This window comes from Orycteropus afer, unplaced genomic scaffold (genome assembly GCF_000298275.1).
Source record: "Orycteropus afer afer isolate SDZICR_OR568_19922 unplaced genomic scaffold, OryAfe1.0 scaffold00064, whole genome shotgun sequence".
NCBI lineage: Eukaryota > Metazoa > Chordata > Mammalia > Tubulidentata > Orycteropodidae > Orycteropus > Orycteropus afer.
In genome coordinates, this window is record NW_006921651.1 from 1,357,404 (window position 1) to 1,379,859 (window position 22,456).

Genomic DNA, 22,456 nt, shown 5'->3' on the forward strand with positions numbered 1-22,456 from the left:
AAAAAAAAAAAAAAGCTTATTAATGGTTCCCAGAGGCTGAGGGGAGGGGACGATGGGGAGTTACTAATAAAACGGTACTAAGTTTTTTTAGGGGGATGCAAAACTGTTGTATGTGGATAGTGGTGATGGTAGCATAGTGCCTAAGGCACTTGATTGCTAACCAGAAGGCTGGCGGGCAAACTCACCAGCCACTCCTTGGAAGAAAGATGGGGCAATCTACTTCTGAAGCGATACCGCCTCAGAAACCCAAGGAGGGGTTGCTACTGCTCTGTGTGTGTGTGTGCGCGCGCGTGTGTGCTTTCATCTCAAACATTCTTATAAAACATCTCCATTTTTATACCCAAGAAAGCAGCTCTTGCTTTTACTAAGAACTGAGTTCTTTTATATTAAAATGAAGGGCTTAGAACCAGTTCAAAATGGTTCAGTCACAGGCAACAGAAACAAGGGCAGCGTACCTGTTACATAGCAACCAGATCTCCTTACTCTTCAGATTTTATCCCTTTTAAGAAACAGGCAGCGGAACCATGAGGCTTTGAAAGTGGGTCACTCTCCACACTCCTGCCAATAATCCAATCCTACCCCAGGAGCCTGATACAGGAGATGAGATTATTGGCAGGACTCTGAAGATTGACACATATTCAAATCTGCCCAGTCAGCCACCATCTTTCAGTGGGGGCACCACTTCCTGTTTCCTACTTGGGACAAAATCTGTTGCAAAAGACATTTGGTTGTTATGCAGTATGTGTGCTGCCCTTGTTTTCACCGGCCAATTCGAAGTCCTGTTAAAATGCAACACGGCAAGAGAATCTAGAGGGTAGAGGAGGAACTAGCACAGGAATTGGCAGTAATGGGAAGCTCATGGGATGGCCATAATTGAATGAAGTGGTCAAAAGCCCAAGTCTAGCCGAGTAGAAAAAGATTACAGTGGATTGGGATACACCAGGATTCAGAAGGCATGGCTCTCCAACAGAGTCAAGTGGAACGTGACTCCTTCCCCTAACACCCACCAACCTAACCTTTGAAGCTTTAGAAGATTTGGATAATCCTTTTCAATCTGGCCTTGACCAGTGTAAGGAAGCAATGTTTCCCAGTTAACCCACAACTCACCATCCAGCATGTCAACCAACACAACATTATCTCTCCAATTCTACATACAATTTTGTTCTATCCAGAAGGCATTTCCTTCATTTTTGAGCAATGCCTTTACCAAGTGAGATCTACTGCCAAGCTTCCTGCAACTCTAGGGTAGCAGTTTGGAGGGTAAAGCGATTGATATTGTCCCTTTAAAATATCTTCCAATTAAGTCTTTTGTAATGCATACAACATAAAGAGATAGCCTTACCAATTCCAAAGAGATTGCAAGTGCATTTCATCAAAGGCACAATAATGGAACCATCAATTCACTCCTCACCACAAACATCTTCCTTTCATGCTGCAGTTACCCTAATAGTAGCACTTTTCATTTTCTCTTGAAGAAAACAGCTGCCTCACTGCATGCACATCAGAGAAGGCTCCAGTCTAAAATGACACATTTGTGTATCAATCTCACCTACACTTGCATCTTCTTCTGCTGCACAGCATCACTCTCTCTGACTCTAAAATGCTAAATTACTCACAAATAAAGAAAAGCTCTTCTACAACCTAGATGACTAGTACTAGGTGTTTTATGCCATCTCTGCAAATGTTGCCAAGGGCACCATCTGCCTCCTCACTCCATTTATTTAAAAGGAGAATGACAGGGCACAAGTTAGAAACTTTATGGCCTGAAGAACAGTCAGCCATTTTATTTTAGTAAAAGATGTCAACAAGAACAAGTAACTAACGAACAATATATCAAAAAAATGTACAATATCCACTGCCACATTTCCAGATATTTTTACTAAGTGAAAAGGCAGCCACCAATTCTGAAAGGGGAGCTCTGGTAGCATAGCGCTTAAGGCACTTGACTAACCAGAAGGCTGGTGGTTCAAACCTAGCAGCCACTCCTCGGAAAGAAGGTTGGGCAATCTACTTCCATGGTGATACTGCCTCAGAAACCCAAGGGGGGGTTGCTATGAGTCGGGTCTGACTCGACGCCACATAACAACAACAACAACAGTTCTGAAAGAGATCCATATTTGTGTCCATACCAAAGAACTGTGATCTAAAAGAATGCAGAAATTATCAAACAATATCATTAATATCATAGGCAAGTAAAACTTTGGTGAAGATAATTCAAAAACATCTTGCTGAAGATCATTTACAGCAGTTTGACAGGGAACTGCCAGAATTTCAAACCAGATTCAGAAGAGGGTGTAGAACAAGAGATTTCATTGCTGATGTCAAATGGATCTTGGCAAAAAGCAAAGAATACCAAAACGATGTTTACCTGTGTTTTATTGACTATGCAAAGGCATTCAACTGCATGGATAATAATAAATTATGGATAACATTGTAAAGAACGAGAATTCCAGAACACTTAATTGTGCTCATGAGGAACCTGCACATAGAACAAAAGGTACTCATTCAAACAGAACAAGGAGATACTGCAAGGTCGAAAATCAAGAAAGGTATGTGTCAGGGTTACATCCTCTCACCACACTTATTCAATCTGTATGTGGAGTAAATAATTCAAGAAGCTAGACTACATGAAGAAGTAATGGCATCAGGATTAGAGGAAGACTCATGGACGACCTGTTGTGTGCAGATGACACCAGCATTGCCTGCTAAAAGTGAAGAAGATTTGAAGCACTCACTGATGGAGATCAAAGATGACAGCCTTCAGTATGGATTACAACTCAACACAAAGAAAACAAAAATCCTTATAAGTGGACCAGTAAACAACATTATGAAAAATGGGGAAAAGATTGAAGTTGACAAGAATTTTATTTTACTTGGATCCACAATCAATGCCCATGGAAACAGCAGTCAAGACGTCAGATTAACTACTCCACTGGGCAAATCTATTGGAAAAGGCCTCTTTAAAGTTTTAAAGAGCAAAATTGTCACTTTGAGGACTAAGGTGTGCCTGTCCCAAGCCATGGTATTTTCAGTTGCCTGACATGTGTGTGATGTAGTGCCTAAGGCATATAACTGATAATCAGAAGGCTGGTGGTTTAAATTCACTAGTCACTCCTTGGAAAGAAAACTGCGCAATCTACTTCCATAGAGATACAGCCTCAGAAACCCAAGGAGGGGTCGCTATGAGTCAGAACTGACTCTATAGCAGTGAGTTTTTGAGTTTGGATATGCATGTGAAAGCTGGACAGTGAAAAAGGAAATGAATAAGAATTGATGCCTTTGAATTATGGTGTTGGGAGAAGAATACTGAATATACTGCTAGAAGAACAAACAAATCTGTCTTGGAGGAAGTACAGCCAGAATGCTCTTTAAAAGAGAGACTGGCCAGACTTCGTCTTTCAGATTTCGATCATGGTGTCAGAGAGACCAGTTCCTAGAGCAGGAGGCTATCATGGCAGGGGAAGTAGAAAGTCAGGGAAAAAGGGGAAGACCCTCAATGAGATGGACTGACACAGTAGCTGTGAGGATGGGCTCAAGTGTGGCAACAGTTGTGAGGACGGTGCAGGACTCAACAGTTTTCATTCTTTTGTGTACAGGGTCACTATGAGCCAAAAACCAACTCAACAGCACCTAAAACAACAAAAGTCTGAAAGTATTTGAATGTATTGAACATCCAAAGGTATTTCATGATCGATGCCCTCGATGTTCTCAGTGTTGCAGAAAAGAGACGGAGGGACAAGATACTCTTTCTAGATATATATAAGGCACACTGCATTTGGTTTACCAACATGTTGATATGAAATACCTGTTGCTTCTAATCTAGTTGTCTCCGTAAAAATTAAAAGATGGTTTTGAGTTCTGAGCTCCATTTAAATAAATTACCACCCAACCATTTAATGACATTCACATAATTTCTCTTTTTCAATACAGTTTCAAAATTTCTGACTCTATGAAGCATCTAAAATCACTACTATGTGACATTTAGCTAAGTCTTTCATACAATATCCACTTGATGCCATGAAAGAAATGTATTTGCAATGGCTTTTGCTCTGCAAATGTCATGTGGGTGTCCTTAGGGGATAACATTAAACACCTGGCACCCACCATGAGGCTCTGTTAATGAGAGGTGTAAAGGTTATGTTGAAATTATTGTTTAAAGGTGCTGACACGTCACACACACACATATATTCATACACACTCATAATCATGCTCAATCGTTTTTTGAAATATATATACTGAGGAGCAACTCTTTCAGTATTTAAGAGAGAAAGCAGAGAGAAGAAGCTATTTCAACCAAGGTTATTCCGTTCATATCTCTATGCAAGATAATTCTGGCATCTATTACTTCTCACTGATTGATCCCACATTATTACTTAATAGTTTAGCATCAATCATTGTATCCATTTCAGGAGATGGCAGGAAATACCAAAAAGAACAACTTCAAGTCCCTCTTTTTAAGTATAAATTGATCAAATATAGAGGATTCATTACTATAGTGTTATATATTTATCTATTAATTCATTCATTAACACATGTTTCCTGAGCAGGGACTTTCATAAGGACTGGTACTATGACTGTGAGCTAAATCAGACATCAGGTTCATACTGGAGTTTGTAATAAGATGAGGGATGCGGGTAATCCAAAATCACATAAATCAATGTAAAATCTCAACAAGTGCTCAGAAGGAGAGGTACACAGTGAGATAGAACATGGAGGGGAGATTTGGCTTTGTCAGGAAGCCAGGGGAGGCATCTTGTAAAAGTGATGCTTGATCTGAGATTAGACAATGAGAGGCTTATACTCGTTGGAAAAGAACAGGAAGAGAATTCCAGGCACAGGACAGGAAGCGGGGGACAGATGGCTAGAGTGAGTCTAAAAGACCATTCAAGAGGAAGTGCTACCTATGATTCAGGAGAGATAGAGGAAGGCATCAGACCAGGCAGATCCTAGTGAGGACTTTGAAAACACTGAGTGGATTTAAGCAAAGGCGTGAAATCATAAGATCTACATTTGGGAACAGATCATTTAGATTATAGTGTAAAGAACACACTAAACGGGGCTCTGGTAGTACCCACGTGACAGCTATAACCCATTTCTGAGTGGCAGTGATAATGGAAAGGACTTACTGCTCTTGAGTCCATTCTGACTAATAGCAATGCTACAGGACAGAGTAGAACTCCCCCACAGAGTTTTCAAGGCTGTACATCTTTATGGAAGCAGACTGCTTCATCCTTCTCCCATAGAGTGGCTGGTGGATTTGAATGATCAATCTTTCAGTTAATGGCTGGATACTTAACAATTGCATCACCAGGGTTCCCGAATAGAAAGAAATGAGTAGAATCGAGAGATGTTTAGAGTTTGGACAGACAAAACCTATTATTGGAATACAGGTATTGGATTAGGAACAAGGAAGCATTAAAGATATAACCTAGGCATCTGACTTTTGTAACTAGATGGACAGAACTAGAAAAGACTGGAAGAAATACAGCTTTTCTGGGGGAAGATCACAAGTTCATTTTTGGCATATCTTGAGAGGTTTCTCAGAGAGACCAGAGACGACATCAATATATATGGATATATGGATCTGGAGCTCAAAGAGAATATGTTATGGGGCCATCACATTTTTAAAGTATTTTTACAAAATAACAGCTGTACTTGATTATGGCTTCCCTTCCATCGCTAAAACTTAGAACAATAGTATAGTCAAATTTTATCACCAAGGCAAGACGACGTAACAGAATCAGACAACATGGACACAAGTTGTGGCTTCTCCAACTACTCACTAGTTGGATTTAAACAAGCATCTTAGCCTTTCTGCATCTCTGTTTACCACACTAACTACAAAATTATTATTATTCCATATGTCCCACTTACTTCAAAGTGTTGTTTTAAAGGTCAAATGAGTAACTTTACAGAGAAAACCACTTCTAAATTGTAAAATGATAAAGAGCATTACCAACAAATGAAAGATTCCTTTCTACATATTTTGATTCTAAGAGTACAAAGGAAAGAGAGGTGCTGTAGACAAAATCAACTTGGTTTGAATGATTGAATGTCACTGAATTCCCTTCTAAATTCAGATTGAGAAAATGAGTGTTTTAAACAGGTGGTACCCAGGTGACAAGATGTCAATGGATATGGTATTTGTTCACCTTTTGATCCAGGCTATAGGCCAGGACCCAGTCCTCTTGCTTGGGATGAAAGAGCAAGCTCTGGATGTAGAAGGTGAGCCGATACTTTTGATAGGTCGCCCCTTCGTCTGAACTGATCAATATGCTGCTCTCCATTTCAGGGTCACTAAGAAGCATGATCTGAAAAAAGGAGAAAATATAGAGAGAGTTAGTGGGAAAGAATAAATACAAGAAATTAAAGCATAAATACGATGTAAGCTGTACTTGTATATCACAGCGTATAATGGGACATCTGGGCGTCTATATGATATATTTGTATTATCTTTTCTTCCTGATTTAGTCCTTCATTGCAGAATTGAGCTGAAAGAATATGCAGGGCTAGGTCTGCATACAAAAGGAGGCTTCATTTCTTTCGTCCGTCTTTTAAGTACTGAAAGTATATTCTTAGTGGTCCTCTGTCCCTTGACGTTACAAAAGTCCTCCCATTCTCTCTCTCTGTCTATCCCTCAATTCTTTATATGTCCCTCTTCATCAAAACAGCTCTTTAATCATCAGAATGATCCCTGTTATCCCATTGTTTGTTTCATTTTTTCTGAATTGTTTTATCAATTTAATTGATTTAAGTGGTTTTATGATCTGTTTGTTCTAATATTATCCAAAGGACATAGCCCACGTATTCCTGCCAAGAAGGTTTGTCATTTCTAAACCAAATGGACAGAAGGGTCTAGTGAAAAGATTTTGGCACCAGAATGGGCAGGTTTAAATTTCAACGCTTTTCCGTTTATTTTGTGTCCCCTTGGGAAAGTTACTTAATCTTTAGAGGTCTCAATTTCATCAACAATAATTTCATTTTAATAATACTTAAAGTGGCTTTGCGTATTTGGCATAATACACTCTTGAGAAGTGACAGCTATGATTACTATTTGCCTTTCAGCACTTAAAAGTCCTTCCGACGACTGGAATCTAGCTTCAGCCTACAATACCCAGTAACACTGGTCTCACTAAAGATATGATTGACTTTCCAGTATTTAAATCCAATGGCTATTTACACACTTAGACCTTTCCCTTAGCTGACCTCTTGACAATCTTTGACATCACTGACAATTCCACCCTGCTTCAGCATCTTATTCCAGAGGCTTCCATAAGAGCACACTTGTGATTTTCCTTCTTTTTCTCTTTTGGATGCTTCACTTTCTCTGATGATCTTTTGAAATATGGCCATCCTTCTACCCTCTGTTTTGACCTTCTTCTATTCTCACTGGTCTTTGGCAAACTCTTCCACTGTTATTTTTTTTTTTCAGTCACTATAATTCTGAAGATAGCTCATGAATTAATTCTCCAACTGAGGCCCTCCCCTCAGGTTTGTGGAAAACAGCTCCATTTGGATTCTCTCAGATTCTGCAACCTCAAGATGCCCAAGGGGTTCCTGATTCCAGTGCTATTTCTCTGCTAGTATCTCCTGGGTCTGTGAATGTTTCCAACAACCATTCCCATGAAGCCAAAAGCCTGGGACTCATCCTTGATTCCATTTTCTCACTCACCTTCTAAAATCAGTTTGTTTCTGAGCCCTGCGTATTTTACCTCCAAATTGGTTCTAAAATCAAACCCATTCTCTCTTTCTCTATTGTGACTGCCATAGTCCACAACATCCTAATCCCACTACTGGGTTACTGTAAGACATTTTTAACCAATCTCACTGCTTTAGCCTTGTCCTCTCCAACCCGTTTTGCACATCGTGGCCAGAGCAATAATACAAATCTGCTTCTGACATGTCCCTACTTACCATCTGCAATAGCTTGCCATTGATCTTTCTAGGTTGTTATTGTTGGTCACTGCTATGGAGTTGATCTGACTCACGGCAACCCCTTCTTGGGTTTCCAAGGCATTATCTCTATGGAAGTTGATTTCCCAACCTTCCTTCCGAGGACTGTTTGGTGGGTTTGAACCACCAGCCTTCTGGTTAGCAGTCAGATGCCTTTGGCACTATGATACCACATTCTCAACCCCTGAAATAGCCTGCCAAAATCTGCCCCTGCTCATGCCGCTGGTTTCATGATCAGCCCAGTCCTTTTGGACTTTATTATCTAGTTCTACCTAACTTATTTGAGTTCCTAAAGTTTCCTGAATGGATAAATAAACAAATGAATCTATTTCCTCAAGATTTTTTCCCTGTTATTGGGTATAGTGGCACCAATTATTGGGGTTGCTTCTACAACAAGGTCTGAACCATGTGGCTCAAAATACAAAATTGAAGCCAAAAAAGACTTCCAGACATTATAAAATAAAACTATCAAAGAGCAGAGTTTTAAAAATTTTACCCACAGCATTTATTAGTATTATAATGTAAGCTTTACAACAAATTTAGTCCTTTTAACTGCTGAGATTCATAATCTTTTCTTTTATTTCTTTATAGTTTCTAAGACAAGCTGGCATTTTTTTCCTCAAATATTTGTTTTAGCTTCATTGAGATATGTTATTACCAGTTATCAATAAAATTTTAAAACATGGATCTGGCATATTCTATTTCATTCATAAGTGAATAAACCAAAGAAAAGATCAGTTACTCATAAAAAAACAACTTCCTCATCCTGCAGTACTATGAAGGCATGGGGGAACTGATAAATGGCCCCCCATGACCTCGAGAATGCCTCAGAGGATGCACTCATGCCCCATGCCGGATCTGAGAAGACAAACATACTGGGAAGGAATGAGGCTTTCAAAACTGACCTCACATGCTTCACACCTTGTATCTACAGGCTACATAACAAGCAATGAAATCATTTTTCCCATGGTGCAGAGAAATTAAACTGCTTATTTTATGCAGGTATAAAGAAGCTCCATGCCTATGATTTTAATGAGAAGATAAGACCAACATCATAAATGGGCTTTACTTTATATACCAAGAGTTACAATATAATGAATAAAGGTTACCATCAAATAGCTTAGGCAATGTATTCTTCCCCTAGCTCTGTTTCTTTCTGCACCTCCCCACACACCACTTGCACAAACACATGCTAATTCACACACAATCACCATAAGTGTACACACACATACATTAACACATATACCACAAAGACACACACAAAAGCGAATTTATATATAATAAGGCATATTGACATTGTGTGCTGGTTTTATGGAGCTCTGGTTAGCAAGAGTACAATTTTATTGCAACCTTTCTCTGACATTCTCATCACAAATCCTTTTATATACTTTGATATCACTGGCAGTATCTCTATTCAATCCTAGTTTTTGAGAAGAATGAACAGAAGAGAAATAGAAACCCACATACTCTGGATTTCTAATCTGTGCTGGGCTCTTTAACTGCTATTTCATTGAATCCACACACCAATCACATGAAGTAGGCATCATTACCTGCATTTCACAGATAAGGAAACTGAGGCTCACAGGAGGAAAGCAACTTGCCTATTACCTCCTCTGATTGACTCAAAGCACCCCCTCCACACACACACACACACACACACACACGAACACACACACATGAACACTTAACTGAATATTGAGCCCACAGCACTTTATAACCTTCACCAAAAAGGGACAAGTAGAAGTCAGAGAAGCACATCTCCATCCTGTTTTTATGTGTTCCTAAATCCACAGCAGCTTCAGAAAAGTTGCCTTCTCTCACTCATACTGACTTCTGGCCAAGGAAACATCAAGAACGAAATGAACTGGAACCCAAGGGAGAAGTACAATGTAAGCATTAAAAAAAAAAAAAAAAAAAGTGGAGAGGACCATAATAGTAACATAAATATAACAAGAGAGCGAATATTTTATCAGAAGCTCAGCCTCAAGATGAAATATGTGGAAAGTGTATTAATATACTACAAACAGAAAGAAAATCCTCCCAGACCTTCCCTACTTTTAACTATTAAGCAGAGGTTGCGATTCAAATGCCTAGAGGGAAAGGCAAGTACAGAAGCAGATAAAGCAAGCTGAGGAGTGATAAGAATGGGCCAAGCAGGAAAGTGCACACCTTTCCTTAAAATATCTTAAAATAGATTAAAAAAAAAAAAAAATGTACCCAAACTATCTGTCTGTGGGCTTGATTTACAGACTAGGCATATGACTCTCGATAAAGCTATACTAACTTGTTTCTACAAAAAATAAAGACATTTACAACGCTTGCCTTCCAATATTTAATTATTAAAAACTCCTTACACCTGTAGTGATGGATGTTTGGGTACCCGTGAGTTCTTCACTAACGAATGTTGACAGCATTAGCAGGGCAGAGTTCCCATTGGAGAGTTTGTCTTCGTTTCACTTTGTGATTGCTTCATTCTGCCTCCACTTCTTTATGCAGCTTGTCCTGACACAGAGCTGCAGTTAGTGTATGTGTGCAGGGAGGAGGAAGGGGTAGTGTAACTATTAATGGCACAGACTCTAGGGGAAGATGGCTTGAATTTTAATCCTTATTCCACTATTTATATGTAAACGTGAATAAGTTTCTCAATTCCAAGTCTCTTATCTCATCTATAAAAAGGAGATAATAACTGTATTTTCCTCACAAAGCTGCGGGAAGGATTACATGAGATAATGATTAAAAGGTCTTAACACAATACCAGGCACAAAACTACTAAATAAACATTAACTCTCCAGCTGTTCCATGGAGAAAGATGAGGCAAGCTGCTTCCATAAAGATTTGCAGTCTTGGAAACCCAACGGGGGTCTCTGTGAGTCACAATCAACTCCTTGGCAGTGATTTTATTACCTTTAATCTCCTAGGATAAGGGCACACCTAAAGTCAGGAATGACACCAAGGGGGATAAAGACAGTACAAGGGATATGGGGATTACATGCCTCCCTCTCTGCTCTTATCATTCCCAAGCTTTGTGAATAAAAAGCAAAAGGAGAGGGAGATACAATTTTTAGCACTTTACATCCTAGGTAACATTTTGGGAAAAATAATAAAAATTAACAATGTCAGAATGAATATTAATCAATTAGGTAATTACCAATTTTATAAATACACCAGTTGCTTTAAATGATAATTATCATCTCTTCAACAAAAGGTTCAAGCCTAGGTTGACCTAGTGAGACAAATGGGTTTTAGGGATGATAACTTCACACAACTCTCCACTGATTTGACCATTTACTGTAAAGGAATTGCCTGTATCACCAATAACAGGTGGACAAGTTTTCTAGGTTCGCAACATACAGATGGTGAAATCTTTTTTACCTGTAAACCTATTTGTAGGAAATTCTTTGCAAAGGTGAATAAAAGTAGTCCTGTATTAAAATCGATTGTGATCATGTGGAACCAGTACACAGACCAAGAGGCATTTGTTCGAATGAAAAAAGGAGATACTGCATGGATTAAAATCAGGAAAGGTGTGTATCAGAGGTGTATCCTTTCACCATACTTATTTAGTCATATGCTGAACAAATAATCCAAGAAGCTGAACTATATGAAGAATGCAGCATCAGAATTGGAGGAAGATTCATTAACAACCTGCAATACACAGATGACACAACTTGGCTTGTTGAAAGTGAAGAGCACTTGAAGCACTTACAGATGAAGATCAAAGACTATACCCATCCATATGGATTACAATTCAACATAAAGAAAGCAAAAACCCTCACAACTGGATCAGTAAGCAACATCATGATAAAAGGAGAAAAGACTGAAGTTGTCACGTATTTCATTTTACTTGGATCCACAATTAACACCCATAGAAGTAGCAGTCAAGCAATCAAATGACATATTGTGTTGGGCAAATCTGCTGCAAAAGACCTCTTTAATGTGCTAAAAAGCAGAAGTGTCACTTTGAGAACTAAGGTGTCCTGACTCAAGCCAAGATATTTTCAATCACCTTATATGCATGTGAAAGCTAAACAATGAAGAAGGAAGACTGAAGAAGAATTGATGCATTTGAGTTATGGTGTTGACAAAGAATACTGAACATACCATGGTATGCCAGAAGAACAAATCTGTCTTGGAAGAAGCGCAGCAAAAATACTCCTTAGAAGTGAGGGTGCTGAGACTTTGTCTCAAGTACTTTAGATATGTGATCAGGAGGGATCAGTCCCTGGAGAAGGACATCAAGCTTGGTAAAGCACAGGGCCAGCAAAAAAGAGAAAGATCCGCCATGAGACAGACCGACACGCCAATTGCAACAATGGGCTCAAATATAGCAAGACTGGGAGGATGCACTGAGCCTGGCAATGTTTCATTCTGTTTACATAGGGTTGCTATGAGTCGGAACCAACTAGATGGCACCTATCAACAACAACGTTAATGATGTGTTGCAAATTACAAAGCACACAGTGGAAGTCAGGAATCAGGCAGGAGCTGTGCTTAATCAACTTAGATTTTAAAAAGCTTGTAATCTCATTTTACAGTCAAAATTATAATTGGAGATATCAAAATCCTCCAAAAATCATTCCAAAATGCACCCTTTCCTGCTACTGGTGAGTCTTGCAACATCATTTATGAATATGTGACTTTATTCAATTTCCAATCTTCTCTATGTCTCCCCATCTATAAAATGAGGTGAATGCTCAAGGTTTCTCGGTCTCTCATTCTTCCAGAAACCCCAGAAATGTAAAACAAACAAACAAATTCTAGTTCAAGGTTTTGAGAACACATTCCTCTGAACAAAAAAGGGGGAATTCTATAATTAACTGTATAAATGAGACCTAAATGGGGACCCTCAGCACAGTTACTGCTCAATAAAGAATTAACAGTACCAATACAAGCTCACAAAGAGTATCAGGAAAATGCCAGTAGAGCTGACCCCTAAATTAATTGACAGAATTGATATGTTGTTAAATATTGACTTACATACAAATACAGATTATTCTAGATAAGGTTCTTAATCACCACCACATATCAGCATATCCATCTCCCTCTATCTCCCTCTACATATAGCTATTTACCTATCTCTTCTTATAAAAGTGATCTTCAACTGGTAAGTATTTTGCCCTGCAGGGAACACTTGACAATGGTTAGAAACATTTTGGTTGTCATAACTGGGAGGAAGGGGCTACTGGGCAGAGACTAGGGATGCTCTTACATATACTATGATGTTCAAGATAGTCCTTATGATAAAGGATTTTCCAGTCTAAAATGTCAATAATACCACTGCTAAGAAAACTTTTTTGGGAGTTCTGGTAGCATAGTGGCTAGGACACTTGCCTGCTAACCAGATGGCTGGCGGTTCAAGCCCACCAGCCACTCCTCGGAAGGAAGGTTGGGCAATCCTACTTCCGTAGTGATACTGCCTAGGAAACCCAAGGAGGGGTCGCTATGAGTCGGGGCCAACTCGACGGCACATAACAACAACAACAACAACAAGAAAACTTTACCTTATAACTATTACATATATCTTGTTGTTTTTAGTGCCATTGAGTTGGTTCCCATTCACACTGACCCTCTGAGCAACAGAATGAAACATGACAGGGTCTTTTGCGATCATCAAAATCATTGCAAAGCATGAGTCCGTTGTTGCAGCCGCTACGCCAATCCATCACTGTGAGGGTCTTCCTCTTTTTCTATGACACTCGACTTTACCAAGCATGATATCCTTCTCCAGGGACCTGTTCCTCTTGATAACATGATCAAAGTACATGAGACAAAGCCTTACCTTCCTCACATCTAAGGAGCATTCTCATTACACTTCTTCCAAGGCAGGTGTGTTGGTTCTTCTCAAAGTCCATAGTATATTCAACATTCTTCACCTGTGTAGCTTTTATATGCACATAAAGCAATTGAAATGACTTGGGTCAGTCACACCCTAGTCTTCAAAGTGACATCTTTGTTAACACTTTAAAGACGACTTTTGTAGCAAATTTGGCCAATGGAAAACATCATTTGATTTCTTGTCTGCTGCTTCCATCGGGACTGATTGTGGAATCAACTAAAATGAAATCGTTGAAAATTTCAATCTTTTCTCCATTTATCATGCTGTTGCTTATTGGTCCAGTTATGAGGATTTTTGTTTCCTTTATGTTGAAGTGTAATCCATACTGAAAACTATTGTTTTCAATCTTCATCAGCAAGTGCTTCAGTCCTCTTCACTTTCAGCAAGGTTGTGTCTTCTGTATATTGCAGGTTCTTGACGAATCTTCCTCCAGTCCTGATGCTGCATTCTTTTTCATATAGTCCAGCTTCTTGATTTTCCCAGCATACAGACTGAATACGTATGGTGAAAGTATACACACCTGATGCACACTTTTCCTGGTTTTAAACCATGCAGTATCCCCTTGTTCTATCAGACTGACTTCCTCTTAGTCTATGTATAGGTGTCTCATGAGCACAATTAAGTATTCTGGAATTCCCATTCTTCTCAATGTTAGTCATAATTTGTTATGATCCACACAGTCAAATGCATTTCCAAAGTCAATAAAACACAGGTATATATATTTCTGGTCTTCTCTGGATTCAGCCAAAATCTATCTGTCATCAGTAATCAAATCTCTCATTCCATGTTCTTTTAGGAATCCAGCTTGAATTTCAGGAAGTTCCCTATGTACTGCTGCAACTATTTTTAAATTATTTTTAGAAAAAAATAACATGCATGTGATATTAATGATACTGTTTGATAATTTCCCCATTCTGTTGGAATGGGAACAGATGTGGATCCCTTACAGGTGGTCTCAGTCTTCCAAATTTCTTGGCATAAATGATTGAGTGCTTCCAGAATTGCATCTGTTCATTGAAACATTTCAAATAGTATTCATTTTTTGCCAATACCTTCAGTGCAGCATGCTCTTCCTCCAATACCATCAGCTCTTAATCAGATGCTATCTCCTGAACTGGATGAACATGGACCAATTCTTTTTGGTACGAAGATTCGGTGTATCCCTCCTCAACCAGAGAGAGAGTGAGCTATAATAACACTTTACTGAGACAGCAGAGAGACGGTTGCAGCAGATGCAGCAGAACCAATAGACCCAAGATGGAGCGGCAGGCTTCCTGGCCCACAGAGTGAGAAAGCTGAGTGCCTTCAGGCAGGAGCCTTGCTGGTAGAGTGGAGTGCCTCTTTGGTGACTACTGGCAAAGCAAAAAGAGCTTTGTAACCTTGGCCCAAGTAGGGCAGAGACTGAGACCAGAAAGAAGTGTGCCTGTGGCACATCTGAGAGTAGCTGTCCTGATTGAAGAACTATATCCTGAATTGTTTCTGATCCTGAACTGTAACCTGGGAGCTCTGGTAGCATAGTGCCTAAGGAACTTGACTGCTAACCAGAAGGCTGGTGGTTCAAACCCACCAGCCACTCCTTGGAAGGAAAATGAGGCAATCTACTTCCGTAGTGATATTGCCTCGGAAACCCAAGGAAGGGTCGCTATGAGTTGGGTCTGACTCGACGGCATATAACAACAACAACAATGAACTGTAACCTGTTACTTCTGTAATAAACCCCATAATTGTGAGTACTAGCTGTGAGTTCTGTGTGGTCACTGAAATGAATTACTGAACCCAGCAGCAAAGTAGAGAGTGCTATTGCAAGGGAAGGCTAGAGGGTGGCAGCCTGTCTGACCTCTGTTTCATAGGGATCAGCTTTGGTCTAATGCTGTTGATAGTGATTGTGTTCCCCCATTGTGAAGTTAGAAGAGGTCAGAAGATGCTACTCCCACACGCCTTTTGCAATATAACGTGTATGTGTGCATATATACATAGACTTACACATATAGCACACTACTGTTGTTGTTGTTAGGTGTCGTTGATTCATCTCTGACTTATAGTGACCCTTTGCACAGCAGAACAAAACACTGCTTGGTCTTGTGCCAGCCTGACAATTCCTGCTATACCTGAGCCCATAACTGCAGCCTCTGTGTCAATCCATCTCATTGAGGACCTTCCCATTCTTCATTGACCCTCCACTTAACCAAGCATGATATCTTTCTCCAGGGAATGGTTCCTCCTGACACCATGACCAAAGTAGGTAAGTCGAAGTCCAGTCATTCTTGCTTCCAAGCAGCATTCCAGCTGCACTTCTTTCAGAACAGATCTGTTAGTCCTTTTCGCAGTCCATGGTACTCTTAGCATTGTTCTCCAACACCACAACTCAAAAGCATCAACTTTTCTTTGGTCTTCCTTATTCATTGTCCAGCTCTCACATGCATAAGAAGTGACTGAAAATACCATGGCTTGGGTAAGGCACACTTTAGTCTCCAAGGAGACATCTTTGTTCTTCATCACTTGAAAGAGGTATTTTGCAGCAGATTTGCCCAATGCAATACATCATCTGATGTCTTGACTGTTGCTTCCACTGGTGTTGATTGTAGAACCAAGTAATATGAAGTCCTTGACAACTTCAATCTTTTCTCCATCCATCATGAAGCTGTTTATTGCACCAGTTATGAGAATTTTTGTTTTCTTTATATTGAGGTATAACAGCACACTATTAGAGCATATATAGGAGCTCTGGTGGCATAGCACCTAAGGCACTAACTAGACTGCTAACCAGAAGGCTGGTGGTTCAAACCCACCAGCCACTCCTTGGAAGGAAGGTTGGGCAATCTACATCCATAATGATACTACCTCGGAAACCCAAGGAGGGGTCGCTATGAGTTAGGTCCAACTCAATGGCAAATAACAACAACAACAACAGAGTATATATGGAATCTATGGTGGTATAGTGCCTAATGCATTTGACTGCTAGCCAGAAGGCTGGCACTTCAAACCCACCAGCCACTCCTTGGAAGAAAAACTGAGCAACCTACTTCTGTAGAGGTACCATGTCAAAAACCCAAGGAGGAGTCACTATGAGTCAAATCAACTCAACGGCAGTGAGTTTGGTGGGTTTTTTTTTTTTTTTTTGGTTTTAAAGTATACACACACACACACACACACACACAGAGCTCTGATGGCCAGTATCTAAGGCATTTGCCTGTTAACCAGAAGGCTGATGTTTCAAACGCACCAGGTGCTCTGCAGAAGGATGACGGGGCAATCTATTTCCATAAAGATTTACTGCCTTGGAAACCCAATGCAGGATGCTATGAGTTGGGATCAAATTGATGGCAGTGAGTTTGGAGGGCAGGGTGCGTGTATACATCTATGTATGTATTTTTTTTTGTTAGGTGCATCAAGTCAGCTCCAACTCATAGCAACCCTATGTACAACAGCACAAAACACTGCCCATTTCTGTACCATCCTCACAATCCTTGCTATGCTTGAGTGCATCAATGCAGTCACTGTGCCAGTAAATCTCATAAAGGGTCTTCTCCTTTTTCGTTGACCCCTCTACCTTATCAAGAATGATATCCATCTCCAGGGACTGCTCCCTTCTGATAACATGACAAAGTAGGTGAGGTGAACTCTGTGTGTGTGTATGTGTATGTATTACCTAGTGTAAGATAGATAGATAGATAGATAGATATAAAACAAAGCAAAAAACCAAACTCACTGCTGCTGTGGAGTTGGATCCGAGTCATATCAATCCCTCCTTGGGGTTATATGTGTATGTGTGTGTGTGTGTATATATGTGTGTGTGTGTGTGTGTGTATGAAACTGTTGTTGTTGTTGTTATGTGCCATCGAGTCGAACCCGACTCATAGCGACCCCTCCTTGGGTTTCCGAGGCAGTATCACTATGGAAGTAGATTGCCCAACCTTCCTTTCGAGGAGTGGCTGGTGGGTTTGAACCACCAGCCTTCTGGTTAGGAGTCAAGTGCCTTAGGCATTATGCTACCAGAACTCCCTATATGATACTAGGTAAGATATTTATGCTTTTGTACATATTCTCTCTCCTTCTTCCACTTATATATGTATTATCTTTGCCAAGATCAGAAACCACCCCCTCCACCATAACCTATTATATTAAGCTTATTTAATATAAACATCACCAATAAAGCAGTAAACATTGGGACCAATCAGGAAAATAAATGAAAAGCACAAAAATTAAAATACAAAATTAAACATGAGACTAGAGATCAAACAACATGTGGAGGAAATTTTTTAAATAATCAAGGAAGTCTATAAACAACATTTATTAATTCAATTAATACATACTGAGTATTCACTATATTCCCAGGTCTATTCTAAGAACCAGGATAAAAGCAATAACCTGAACATAATGAACACTCTTGCCTTGATATATCTCACTGAGGGAAGATAGAAAATAAACAAATAAGTAAAATATGAAGCTTATCAGAGGATGCATGGGCTAGAACACAGTGAATTAGGTAGACTGTTGGAAATGAGCTCAGGGAGGAGGAGGAGCCTTGCAGGTGAAATAAAGACTGGCTTTATCTGAAGTGACATGGAAAGCATTGGAGGGTGTGGGACAGGGCACTGATAGATCGCAGCTTGTGTTCTAATGCCTTCACTATAGATGCTGTGTTGACTAGGGCATTGTGGACTACAGATGGTAGTGAAAGATGTAAAGAGATGACTTGGAGGTCACTATAATAACGCAGCAGGAGAGTTTGATGGTTTGGGCCAAGGTGGAAGGCTGAGGTGCTGAGATGTGGTAGGATTCTAAATATATTTTGAAAGTCAAAAAGGTGTGCTTACAATTGGATGTGGAGAGTAAGAGAGTGAAGATCCAGTAAGAGTTTGCACCTGTGTGTTCATTTCAATGTTGTTTACAAAAAAGTCTAACAGGATTTGGTCTGAACACCTGGGAAATAATTCATAAATTAGCATTTATGAAACAGGGAAGGCCTTGGGAGGAGCAGAATGAGGGCTTTGAAAATAAGGAGTTTGGGCCTACAAAGGTTAAGTTTAAGTAGTGTCTAATGCATCTGACTGCTAACCAGAAGGCTACCAGTTTAAACCCACCAGCCACTCCTTGGAAGGAAAGTTGGGCAATCTACTTCTGTAGTGACAATGCCCAAGGAAGGGTTACTATGAGTCAGATCCAACTCAACGGAAGTGAGTTTAATACTCATCCAAGAAGAGATGCTAAGTAGACAATGGAAAAAGGCTTATTTTCAAAAGAGTGGTGTGTTGTACAGATAAAAATTTAGGAGGCATCCATGCTTAAGGAGCATTTAAAGTTGTGAATCTGGAGATCACCAGGGGAGCAAATACAGAAAGGAGTCTGGTGGATGGGCTCTGGGGTACTGTTTAAGAATCGAAAAGATAAGGAGGGATCAGGAAAGGAGATTGAGTGAGGAATCTGAGAGAAAGAAGGAAAATTCAGAGTGCAAAAATGCAGGAAACCAAGAGAAGAGAGTGTCTCAGGGAGTTGGTCAGTGTTTAAGTGTACCAAATGCATCTGATAGTGAGGTAGGATGAGTACCAAGAACTGACCACCGGATCTAGCAACATGAAGGAGATTGGCAACCATGATAAAAGCCATCGAGTGAAGTAGGCAGCTTCAGTTAGTGTTGATGAGAGTGTAAACTGACATGACCTTTCAGGAAAGTAACATAATAGTATGTTACAAGACTCTTACAAATATTCCTATCTTGCACCTGTAATTTCTCTTCTAGGAATCTGTCCAAGGAAATCATCAGGCTCAACAGGAGGTTTATGCACCTGTATGTTCATCCCAGTGTTATTTATAATAATACTTATTGGAAATACTCAAATATCAGATAAGAGAATGATTAAATCAAGTAAGCTAAATCCATTCAGTAGAATATTATGCAGCATTTAAATATGAACTCAAATAGTTTCATGAAACATGAAAAATGATTGTGATATGTTTAAATAGTACATGAAAACTCAAAACAACCAAACTCACAGCCATCAAGTCAATTCCGACTCATAGCAATCTCCATCGGGTTTCCAAGGCTGTAAATCATTACAGAAGTAGTTCACCCCATCTTCCTTCTGTGGAGTGGCTGGAGGGTTTGAACTGCTGACCTTCTGGTTTACAGCTAAATGCCTTATCCACTATGCCACCAGAGCTCCTTAAACAGTATGTCAAAGCAAGTTAAACATCACAAGGCACAATCTCAATTTTGTTACAAATTGTTTATGTTCCATGTCTCTATTTATACACAGAACTTGATGAAAAAATTCACTACATGCTAAAAGTGGGTACTCCTGAGTGGCAAGATCATGACTATTTTCCATTTCTTCTTTATACTTTTCTAATTTTCTCTAATTTTCTGACAAGAGCACACATTATTCTATAATCATAAATGTCTGCATACATGCTTACATACACACTATCTCAACATTGTGCTTGTTGTTGAGTTGGTCTGACTCACAGTGAACCCATACATTTTTAAAAGAGAATTAAACATGGTCTGGTCCTGTGCAATCTTTGTAACTGTTGGTATATTTAAGACCACTGTTGAAGCCATTGGGTCAGTGCACCTTGTTGAGGGTCTTCCTCTCTTTCACTGACCCTCTACTTCATCAAGTATGATGTCCTGCTCCAAGGACTGGTCCCTCCTGATAACGTGCCCAAAGTACATGAGAGGAAGTCTTGCCATCGTCGCTTCTAAAGACCCTTCGTTCTGGCTTTACTTCTTCCGAGATAGATTTGTTTGTTCTTCTGGCAGTCCACAAATGTGTAAGTCTAATGCATCATTCCTTCTTTGGTCTCTATTCATCATCCAGCTTTCACATGTATATGAGGCGACCAAAATATCAAGGCTTGAGTCAGGTGCACCTTACTTGTCAAAGTGACATCTTAACATTGTTGTTGTTGTTTGCCATTCAGTCGGCCGCGACTCATAGCGACCCCTGCTTGGGTTTCAGGGGCAGTATCACTACGGAAGTAGGATTGCCCAACCTTCCTTCCGAGGAGTGGCTGGTGGGTTTGAACCACCAGCCTTCTGGTGAGCAGTCAAGTGCCTTAGGCACTATGCTACCAGAGCTCCTATCTTAACATTAGCCATATTAAAAATCTCAGCAAGATCGCTTTACCTATTGCCTGCCCTTAGGAAAAATGAGCAGCTGAAGAAATACTCAGCGCTACGTGAGCACCACCCCAAAAGCAGCACAGGTATGGGGTGAAGAACTGAGGGTCTGTAATAGCAAAAGCATCTGACAGTTCAGGGAGTGGCATTACTGACCTCCCTATAGAATGAATAGGAATCTTCTGCCCCCACCTCCGGTACTCCAAACTATCCCAGCCTCACACACTGGATGGGTTCTGAGCACTCTATTTTCACTTCACAAGAAAGTCCAGTAGCCTGCTCTACCTGTCATAGTAAGAAAGGTTGACACCTCAGCCTCAGACACTTCACAACTGTGTCCCTGTGTCATTCTCAGGCTTGTTCTCTGTAACACAACCCCTTGCTCTAGTCAAAAAGCTCCTGAGAGTTTCCTCAAATCATGTGCTTATTCTAACATCCATATCTTGGGTAACAGTGCCTTCCCGACCTAGAAAGCCCAGCATCCCCAAGCCCACTTCAAGGCCCACTTTAACTCTCTCCCTTCATGAAGCCTCTGAATGTTCCAGCAGGAAGCTCTCACTTCCCATGAATAACATTAGAAAATCTGTTATCACATTGAGCTATTATTATTTTACGTTCAAATATATTATAAAATTTATAAATGTATTTGTGCAATTTTAAATATTAATTAGTTAATGTTTCACTTGTATTCATCTCAGTTTGCTACCTTGATGTTAAGTTCCTTAAAGGCTGGAAACTTTTGCTTTAGCACAGTTTTTGGTCTTATTTGTTGTGCTAAATGAAACACATGGTCAATAAACAATGGGTTCATGATTTAGTGAAGGTCCCTCAAGGGTTTTTAAGCTTGCTTGACAAATATTCAATGCATTATATTTGTGGCTTAGCATGGTCCTGGCCAAAGAAGTTAGGTACATCTCAGTAAGAGCAGTCAGCAGAAACTTCACCTGAAGCACTGCCCCGCCACTACCCACGGCATTGCAAATCCCACATCCTATAATCATCACTCAGTGCATACACTACTCTCTTTACCACCTCTAGTTGCTCTTCTGATAAAGTCTAATACACACACATTTAACAAATTGGTGCCTGTACAAGTGTTGACGAAGATGTTTAGGTCTAGTTCATCAACAGATGAATGGATAAACAAAATGTGGTACTACCCACAAAATGGACTATTATTCAGCCATAAAGAAAGAGAAGTGAAGTTCTGATACATGTTATAACATGGATAAACCTTTAAAATATTATGTAAAGAAAGACAGGGAAGAGGTAACTACAGGGAGGAATTGGGAAGAGAACTGTTACACTGTGGGGAATTGCAGTCAGTGTCATGAAACAAAATGTGTATGAACTGATGTCCAGAAAATAAATTTGCTCTGTAAACTTTCACCCAAATCACAATAAGTTTTTTTTAAGAAATAAACATTATGGGTTCCAGTAAGATGGCGGACTAGGCAGAAGTACTGCACAGACCCTCTTCAACAAAGAAAAGGGAAAACAATTAACACAGACACAGAAGATAATCTTGGACCCCTGAGCCTTGA

General features: G+C 39.9%; 1 protein-coding gene across 1 annotated transcript in view; it reads right to left on the reverse strand.

Moving 5' to 3' along the window:
- The window catches only part of SORCS3 (sortilin related VPS10 domain containing receptor 3), an 830,399-nt gene that overhangs the window by 364,567 nt on the left and 443,376 nt on the right, over positions 1-22,456 (reverse strand). The window contains exon 4 of the mRNA XM_007939862.2: positions 6,153-6,311. Coding sequence (XP_007938053.1) covers positions 6,153-6,311 — 159 coding nt within the window. The remainder of the gene's footprint in view (positions 1-6,152; positions 6,312-22,456) is intronic.